Source organism: Carcharhinus amblyrhynchos, chromosome 4 (assembly GCF_965287045.1).
Source record: "Carcharhinus amblyrhynchos chromosome 4, sCarAmb.v2.hapA, whole genome shotgun sequence".
Lineage (NCBI taxonomy): Eukaryota > Metazoa > Chordata > Chondrichthyes > Carcharhiniformes > Carcharhinidae > Carcharhinus > Carcharhinus amblyrhynchos.
Window position 1 is genome coordinate 86,611,459 of NC_137327.1, and position 10,484 is coordinate 86,621,942.

Here is a 10,484-nt window from a genome sequence, read left to right on the forward strand (position 1 = left end):
GCCATTCATAATGATCCTAACTGACTGTTCAATTCAATAGCCTGATCCTGCCTCTCCCACCCCCATAACCTTTGAACACTTTTGCCTCAAATGTTATATCTAACTGCTTCTTGAAACCATTCAATTTTTTGCCCTTAACAACGTTCTCTGGTAGCAAATTCCAGACTGACCACCCTGTGTGTGAAGAAATTTTTCTTCATCTCTGTCCTAAACAGTCTACCCTTCTCAAACTGTGACCTTTGGTTCTGGACACCCCTATTATTGGGAACATCCCTCTCGCATTTACCCTGTATAGTCCTGTTAGAAATTTTTAGGTTTCTGAAATCCCCTCCTCCTCCTCCTGAACTCCAGGGAATATAATCCTAACTGATTTGACCTCTCATCAAATGTCAGTTCTGCCACCCCAGGAATCGGTGCGGTAAACCTTCTCTGCACTCCCTCTAGAGGAAGACCAAAACTGCACACACTATTCCAGGTGTGGCCTCACCAAGGTCCTATATAATTGCATCAAGACATCCCTCTCGTGTACTCAATCCTCTCATCATGAAGGCCAACATGCCATTTGCCTTTTTTACTGCCTGCTGCACCTGCATGCTTACCTTCAGTGTAATGATTTTATGGTCATTGTTGGGGGAAATTCACCACTTCAGAGTCGGACTTGGAGATTCAACAAACAGTTTTAGTCGGGCAAAGCTTTGGGAGAAGTGCTGGCACTCCGCAGTACAGGCAGCCACCTTCTCAACTACACAATGGTAGTTGAGCATCTTTTATATTTTTTAGATAATGGACAGTATGGACATTAGCTGTTAGCACATTGTTACAAGTTGAGTAGACAGTACAGATATCAACAGTTAATACATCGTTATACACAGACAAATACGGACATTGACAGTTATCGCATTGTACATACAGTAGTTACATTTATGCAGTAATGTCCTATATCAATGGCTGATCTTGTTATATACATTTATGCATTTATGTCCCCATCAGCGGCTGATCTCATTATCAAACTCATTGTTCTGGGTCTGCTTTTATCTCAAATTTAAGGTGCTTCAAGGTCTGACTGTTTTCTGCAATAATTTAAACACTACAGGTTTTAACTGTTTGTAATGTCTGTGCCCAAAGTGTCCCTTCCTGGAGTCCATTTTGTGTGCCAGGTAACCATTTTGTGTCCTTTGATTTCACTCCAACGGTCATCATCAATAAAAATCATATTCCAGATTTTTATTGATTTCAAATTTCACCATCTGTCATGGTGGGATTCAAACCCGAGTCCCTAGAACACTACCCCATGGTTTCTAGATTACTAATCCAGTGACAATACCACTGTACCACTACCTCAGTTAACTCTTCAGGAAACCCATCGGTGTATATTCAGTGAGGACAAAACTGAGTCCACTGCATCGGTGCATTGCTTTATGACATTTGGTCTCTAAGCTTGCATGAAAAGGTGCAATCTTTTTTTCAACAAGAATCTATCTTCAGGAGAAAATTTTGAGAGGAATTGTATCATTTCTAGACCTTCACGCAACAAAGACATCAACCTTTTGCAATGCCTCCATAATACAAATGTCCAGCAAAATTGTTGCATGTTGAGTTAAATCTGCAATTTAGAATGGGGAAAACATTACTTATTTCAAACATTAGATTGCATTGTAAATTGTCAGCGAGGTAAACCAATCCAATTGCAACATTGCTTATGAAGAATATTATTTTGGTTACAAAAACTGTAATTACTTCATTTGAACACATGCAACTGTTTAAGTAATCAGGTCACATTTATGCCTTTATTTTAAAATGCTGAACAGCAGCATTGAATGACCCAGTTTTCTGAATCAAAATAGGTGCTACCAATTTAAAACCATACAATTTTTTAATTTGGGTCGGTTGTTCAACCTTTGGATTAAATATAAATGATTTTAAAGAAATGGAATCTGCTTTTATGACAGGGTAAGAAAGAACTTCAAGTGTCACTTTTCCAAACTCTGGTACTACTCATGTTTAATGAAGGGGAGGAGTTCAGTTTGGAAGATATTAAAACTGCTACTGGAATAGGTTTGTATTCTTTCTTTTTAGAATGGGAACTTAGCTGAATGCAAAATTTTACTGATGAACTGGGCCTCAAATTACATAGCAATAATATCATAGCATTGTGCAAGATATTTGAATGCTCCTGTTTGAAATTTGAGAGGAGAAATGGAATACTAGTTGAGCAAGTTTCAGAAAATTGTTTTGACTAGTATGGAATACAATCAGCTGATCTCTAAATTGAAAGTAAAATTAAGTAGTTAAATGATTGAGTAATATCTGCATTTCACAACATTTTTCCTTAAATGTTAAAATTCATGAATTAGCATTATCAATGTTGGTTAGGTGAGCTCGGCTGAGACAGCAAACTAAGTTACAGCAATTAAACTGAGCAATCTTGAGTTAGGGAGGAGGAAGAAGAAAAAGATAACCAGGTTTTCTTAATTCCTCACGATATCCGATGAATTTTGCAAAATTGGATGTGCGTGTATATTTTGACATCAGGTGAAATCAGAATCAGCAATGGTGCATTCACTTTTGACAAACTTGCTTTATATTTGTTGTCTGGACCTACATATCAAAATGACCATTTAGACAAAATACTTATGCCTATGGCATCTATTAAGTAAGAGTTGCCACTCTCACACTACGAGGAGTAAAGAAAACTCTCAAATATTTACCTAACAGTAATAATTACAAAACATTCTTCTGTCAGAGGATGGAGAGTTGCGACGAACATTGCAGTCTTTGGCATGTGGCAAGGCACGTGTACTGACCAAGACTCCAAAAAGCAAAGATGTGGAAGACTGTGACAAATTCACCTGTAATGATGATTTCAAGCATAAGTTGTTCAGGATCAAGATTAATCAGATCCAGATGAAAGAAACGGTATGCAACATCTCTCATACCTTGAGGATTCATTGTGTTGTCAACTAAAATGCATAAAATACTGTATTTTGCAATTTTTTGAAGTTTTGTGTTGATCAAGTTGAGGGAAGTTGATGATTGAGTATGGAATTCTTTGTAGGAACTGAGTGCCAGTATATGCTGTGGAACCCTGATGATTAGTTTTTGAAACTGTGCTGCTAGTTAGAATCATAAAGGTTTACAGCACGGAAGTCCTTTGGCCCATCTGCATTGGTCATCTATCACCTATTCTAACTCATTTTCCAGCACTTGGTCCATAGCCTTGTATGCTGAGGCATTTCAAGTGTTCATCTAAATGTTTTTTTAAATGTTGAGGGTCCCCAATTCTACCACCCTTTCAGGCAATGATTTCTGGGTTCCCAGCATCCTCTGGGTGAAAAAAGGTTTTCCTCAAATGGCCCCTAAATCTCCTCTTTATCTCAAAACTACGCTCCCCCGGTCACTGACCCCTCCACTAAGGTCCACTAATTTCTTCCTATCTATGTCCCTCATAATTTTTTTACACCTTGATCAGGTAGCCCCTCAGCCTTCTCTGCTGTAGGGAAAACAACCCCAGCTTAATGAGCTCCTCTTCATAGCTGAAGTGCTCCAGCCCAGGTAACATCCTGGTGAATCTGGTTTGTGCCCTTTTTAGTTTAATCACATCCTTCCTATAATGTGACCAGAACTGCACACAGTGATCCAGCAATGGCCTAATGAATGTTTTATACGGCGCCGCCATAACCCTGCTGTTATATTCCATGCTTCAGCTGTTAAAGGCAAGTATCCTAAATGCCTTCTAACCCACCTTATCTGTCTGTCCTGCTGCCTCCAGGGATTCTGAAATGTATACTCCTATGACCTCTTGTCCTCTGCTTCGTAGTGTCCTAACATTCATTTGTATTCCCTTGCCTTGTTAGTCCTCCTCCATTGCATCAACTGTAATTTTTCAGAGTTAAATTCCATTTGCCAGTGTTCTGCCCATCTGACCACTCCATCTTTGGGCTGCCAGGCTTGGGTCACTGTGTGTGCAGAGTCTGCACGTCCTCCCCATGTCTGAGTGGGTTTTCTCATGTGTTCTGGTTTCCTCCCAGAGTCCAAAGATGTACAGGTTAGGGGGATTGATCATGCCATATTGCCTCTTAGTGTCAGGGGGACCAGCTAGGGTAAACACATGGGATTATGGGGATAGGGCCTGGGTAGAATTGTGGTCAGTGCAGATTCAGTGCACCGAATGGCGGCGACCTGCACTGTAGGATTCTATGATCTATATTGTCCCATAATCAAGGCTTTTCTCGTCACTATTTACTACATCGCCAATTTCGGTATCATCTGCAAACATACTGATCATACCTTCCATATTCATATCTAGATCATTAATGCACACTACAAACAGCAGGATACCCAGTACCAATCCCTGTGGTACACCACTGGACACAGGCTTCCAGTCACAAAAACAAGCTTTGACCATTACCCTCTGCTTCCTGCCATGCGGCCAGTTTTGAATCTAATTTACCAAATTGCCCTGAATCCCATAAGCTCACGCTTTCTTGATCAGTCTCCCATGTGGGACCCTGTCAAAAGCCTTATTGAAGTTCATGTAGACTACATCAACTGCACTGTCCTCATCTGCACGCATAATCACCTCCTTGAAAAATTCAGTCAAAACCATGCTTACTATCCTTGATTAATCCTTGCTTCCAAGTGGGGATTAATTCTATTCCTCAGAATTTTTTCCAGTGATGTCCCTGCCACAGATGTTAGATTTCAAAGATTTTTCCATCCCTACCTTACCAAGGGGAAAAATCCTCTCTATCTATGCTGTCAAGTCCTTTCAGAATCTTGTGTTTCAGTATCACCTCCTCGCATTCTTCCAAGCTCCAATTTCTATTGGCCAAACCTGCTCCAGCCTTCCTAATAAGTAACCCAGTTACCTAATGAACCTTCTGTGAATTGCTTCCAATGCAGTTATATCCTTTTGCTAATAGAGACCAAACTATACAATGCCATGTATAGTTGTACCAAGTCCTCCCTAATTTTGAACTCTATCCCTCTTGCAATAAATATTCCACTTGCCATCCTAATTATTTGCTGTTCTTCCATGTTAACTTTGTGATTCAGATACAAGGACATCACAGTCTATACTATTCTACATTTGCTCCCCATTTAAATAATATTTTGCCATCCTGTTGTTCCCATCAAAATGGATAACCTCACGTTATGCTCCCATTTGTCCAACCTTTGCTAAGTCAGCCTATCTTTCCCTTTATGCACAACTTGCTTTCTTATCTATCTTTGTATCTTTCTGCAATACATTGGTTGCCTTCATCCAAATCATTAGTATAGACTTTTAAATAGTGAGGCCCTTGCGTTGATTCCTGTGCAGTTGTAGGTTGTCAATCTGAAAGTGACTGAAGATGCTGACTTTTGTTTTCTGATAGCCTATATCTATGCTAAGAATGTACCCCCAACATCATGGTAACCACCTTTGTGGCATTTTGTGTGACCTACTGCTGGTTCTCCCCCACCTTTCGCATGTGCCTTATCAAATGTCTTTTGGAAATCTATTGTATGGAGCCACTTTTAAAACTCTTAGATGCCGCTTCCCAGGTTCAGGGACATAGTCAGCCCTTAATTCCATTAGTTTTATTTCTCTCATATGATTGTTTTAAGTTCCCCCTCCAACTTTGATTTTTTTTTTAAACCACCTTTGGGATGCTTTTTATGTCTTCTACCATGAAAACAGATACAAAATACTTTCTCTGCTATTTCCTTGCTTCCCAATATTACATCCACAATCTCATGTTCTATGGAACAAAAGCTACTCTCTTCCCTTTTATATCGTTGAAAAACCACATATCTTGCCAAATTACTCATTCTAGTTTCTCCCTCTTTATTGTTTTGTTTTTGATCATCCTTTGCTACTTTCTAAAATATCCCTTTTTTTGGCCTACCATTGTATCCCTTTGCTTTCAATTCGATACCATTGTTAACCAAGTAAGCCCTGGATTGCTCAACCTTCTCAGAGTTTTGAAATATATCCTTTAGTGTATCTTTTAACCTATTTTCCCATCCAATGGAACCAGCCAGTAATTGCCTTTATTTAAGACTGAGGCATTAGTTTCACACCCACCTTTCTCACCCTCAAATGAAATATGAAATTCTATCATGTTATGAGGATTCTTTACTATGAAATAATTAATTAGTCCGATCTCATTAATGCAAGACCTAAAATAGCCTGTTTCCTGGGTTGTTTCCAAAATACTGTCCCAAATACAAGCTGCCAATTCCTTCAAGTCTTCCTTTGCCAATTTAACTTGCCCAATTTAAGTGAAGAAATAAAATGCCCCACAACTATTCCCCCTGTAGTCCTAACCACTCTGCACAAAAAAGACTAACATGTCCAGAAGACAAGCAGACAACAGGCTACAATATAAAGGCAAGACATCACAATGAGCAACAAGGGCTGAATGTGTGCCGAATCAAAAGTGACAGAGCAAGTAGAAAAGGGGGCATGTCCTCTCTCTGACCCCAAAACACTAACGAAACATGAGTTAATTTGGGTGACAGTGCATAGTGATAATGTCATAGGACTCATATTCCAGAGGGCCAGGCTAATGCTTTTAAGGGCATGAGTTCAAATCCTTCTCTGAAGCTGGACAGTTTTTATCAACCTATATTTTACCATTGTATTTTCCCTTCCTCTCCTGGAGCCCAATGTACAATAGCAAGTGTGCCATCTGCTATTTCTTTCATCTAATTTGTGTATTTTACTGAATTCACATTCATGTCATCCCTTTCTCAACATACATGTAAATAAAGCCAAAGATTATGAACAGCTTTTTTAAAAAATTATTTCATGGGATGTGAGCTTTGCTGGCAGGGCCAGCATTTATTACCCATCTCTAAGTAGCTTGCTGAGCCATTTCATACAGCCCATTTTGTTTTGGACCTCTAGCCCTTCTCTGCTGGTGCAAATTATAGCATCCTACCGCTGGTCCATTTGAAATCCACTAACTCAGCATGGACTATGGACGGGACTTCCTGGGCTGCCGAAGTCAATGGACTTCCAAATGGCTTTTTGCATTTTCCAGCCCCAATCCTGCTGCAATGGCTGTGAAAATTTGCTTTATGAATTGAACATGAGCACCTTCCTAGTTGGAATTATATAAGCTACCGTTATCTGTTATGATAGGATAATTTGAAAAGTTAGCAATTTTGAAACCCAGTCCTCCTTAGGAATTGAACAAAATTTTCACATTGAGCACTTAACTGAATAGAACAATTAAATTCAATATTGAAAGATCAAAGCTATTGTTTTCAGTCCCTGCCACAAATTCCATTTCCTAGATACCAACACCATCATGGTCCCTGGCCAGTGTCTGAAACTGAACCAAACGGTATTCAACCTTAGCATCCAACTCCATGTTTTTCTATCCTCAAGATTGTCTGCTTTCATCTCTGATTTATTACATAAATGGCACCAAATAAATGAGTTGCTATTGCTAGAGATTCATTAAAGTTATTTGACATGGGTTGACTTGTCTTTCCATTTCAAACATGCAGTTGAATTCCAGAGTAATTACTTTTGTGATGTTGGCATTACTATGTTAGCATTTTTTCATTCAAGTTCAAATATAATTACCGTAACATTTATACCCTTTCTGGTAGGTTGAAGAACAGGCCAGCACTACTGAGAGGGTGTTCCAGGACAGGCAGTATCAGATAGATGCTGCCATTGTCCGAATTATGAAAATGAGAAAAACTTTGAGCCACAATCTCCTTGTATCGGAAGTGTATAATCAGCTGAAATTTCCAGTCAAGGTATGAGTGAACTTGTATTTTCTACAGCAGGAAAGACTATTATGCATGAGATAGAACAACTTGAATCTAAAGGGACTCTTATTGCTGATTTTATATTCCTCCTCCTCCTCCTCCACCTCCACCATCTCCCCACTCCGGATTTCATAAAGGTCTAGTCATCTCTTGGACAATACTAAGGTGCAGAAAGAGACTTGCTTTGCCTAGGAGGGTGATCAATTTGAGTGAGAGTCATGTGCTTATCTGTTATGTAAGCCACCAGGATTTCCCTGTTGAATGGCTGGTAACTTGAAGCAAATCAGAATTTGCAGTTAATTATTCACTTGATAATATAGCACTTGAATATTGCTGAAAAGAGAGAGAGAGACATGTTAAACTCTTCATCTTGCTCTCAAGAAAATGCAAGAATGACATTTCAAACAATTGCAACAGTTTATACTATGGGATAAAATAATGCTGACTGATTAGCAACCTAACTCTGATGGGCTGAGGAGTTAGCATGGAGAAAGCATTGGGGAATTATGAGCTCGCCACTGTTGTGATCATTTACGATTTGGCGTTCTTGCATTTGTCCTGATGACACAGGACACAGGCTTCAGCAACATGCCTCTTTTCAACAATAATTAATTGTGGCTTTAATGAAGTGAATAATTATTACTTTTATCCTTTCATAGTTTTTGATAAGAGAGGGGATTAAGGGTTATGGGGAGAAAGCGGGAAAGTGGAACTGAGCAGCGACAGATCAGCCATGATCTTATTGAATGGCGGGGCAGGCTCGAAGGGCTAGATGGCCTACTCCTGCTCCTATTTCTTATGTTCTTATAACATATGGGCATTGCTAGCAAAGCTAGATATATTTTTCATCCCTAATTAACCTTGAGAAGGGTCGTCAGTTGCTTTCTTAAACTGCTGCAGTCCATCTGGTGTGGATGCAACTACAATGCTGCTGGGAAGGAAATTCCAGGATTTTGATTTTGTGACAGTGAAGGAGTGATAATGTAGCTCCAAGTCAGGATGGTATGTAGCTTACAGGAGAAGTTGAAGATGGTAGTATTTCAAGGCATCTGCTGGCCTTGTTCTAGAAGCTAGACGTGGTGGTTTTGCAAGGTACTGTTGAAGGAGTTTTGCTGCAGTGTGTCTTATGTATTTCAAATTGCTTTCCACTATGTAAATAATGTTTTGCATGTTTTTCTTTCAGCCTGCTGATCTAAAGAAAAGAATAGAGTCATTAATTGACAGAGACTACATGGAAAGAGACAAAGAAAATACCAATCAGTACAACTATGTGGCATAGAAATTTAGATGAAGAAAAGCTTCATCAAGCACTTCAAATCTCGGATGGTCAATGGCTTAACGCTACAGTATTGATCCCAGTAAATGAGTTTTTTTAGTTCGTATTGCCTAGAAATATATGGAGAATGGCATTACTGAAATAACTGGGAGAGAACTTCTCTGAAGGAAAATGTGCCCATCCAGAGAGTACTTTGTGAATCTCTGTTAATGCTGTTGGACTTCCACATATTTGAGGTAGCAGTGGACACCAAAAGCAAATGCAACCCCTCCCCATCTTTCAAACTAACTTTTGGTAATTGTGAAGAAAAAGATGCAATGCAAACTGCACCTCATCAGTTTTATCTTCTTGATTAGCCACGTCATTGTTGAATCATTTTGAGTTGCGTCCATGTTTTTTTTGGGAGGGAGAGCTTGTTTTATTTTCTCTTTTTCTTGTAAAAGCGCATGAGTCTTCAAACTTCATGACATCATTAGACATCCCACCTCTATTCACACTTGAAACTCTGCATTGAGAGAAGACTAATTGCTCACCACTTCTGGAAGTTTTATTTTAACATTGATTTTAGAATTGCAAGGAGTAAATGGTATCAATCCTTAGTTGTGAACATTATCTATACATGTTTTATTTTACAAATGTGGATTTTGTTCCGTTTTTTGCCATCGTTTTTTGACAACTAAAGGAGGTGCCAAAAGTGGAATGTGGGTAATAAAATATTGTGTGTAATGCAGTGATGTCTGTTTTGTATTTTGACCCTGCTGGAAAATTCCAAAGCATTTGCCATGTTGTATTTTTCATTTATCATAACAGTAATAGATTTAACCACTGAGAATACAGCAACATTTGGAGACTTGCGGCAGGACATAACTTTCATCAGGGTGCAGATTGCGAGAAAATACAAGCTGTTTTTTTCTCCAACCTTTTATGATCAGGGTTGTATAAAACTTTGCTTACTTCCTGTACTATTAAACCTTTTCACTTCAGGGGAGCGGGAGGAAAAGGGTGGAGAACCTGATAAAATGTCAAACAAACTGCTCAGTTCTTTTAAGAATGTGAAAATAAACATCTAACGCACAATAGGAAGCCTTTGTAATTACGAGCTGGCAACAGAGGTGCACAAAGACTACTGTGTCTTTTCCAAATGAATTTGTTATATATGTACATATTTGTCCCTTACATAAAGTGGAAGAGGTCCATATTCAAGGTTTTCGTGTTCAATAAATATTGAATAAATAGTTCCTGTGTAATAAGCCTTATAATTAATCTCCCTTTCTCATTCCCCTGTTTCAGCAGAATTGGAAATTTGTTGATTGTTGCCTATCTACAAATACTAACTCTCTAACCTAAAGCTTCCAATTTTGAAGAGAGAGAAAGAAATTAGCCAGGATTCCGATTGCTGAATCCTGACTTGTAAAGGGATGTGTGTGTTGCTGTTGGT

At 39.0% G+C, this 10,484-nt stretch overlaps 1 protein-coding gene across 1 annotated transcript in view; it reads left to right on the top strand.

The window, feature by feature from the left end:
- Positions 1–10,281, top strand: part of cul4b (cullin 4B) — a 76,523-nt gene extending 66,242 nt beyond the window's left edge. Inside the window, exons 17-20 of the mRNA XM_080187457.1 lie at positions 1,950–2,055; positions 2,744–2,916; positions 7,606–7,758; positions 8,954–10,281. Of these exons, the coding sequence (XP_080043583.1) occupies positions 1,950–2,055; positions 2,744–2,916; positions 7,606–7,758; positions 8,954–9,049 (528 nt within the window). The 3' untranslated portion in view covers positions 9,050–10,281. The remainder of the gene's footprint in view (positions 1–1,949; positions 2,056–2,743; positions 2,917–7,605; positions 7,759–8,953) is intronic.
- Positions 10,282–10,484: the final 203 nt, after the last annotated feature.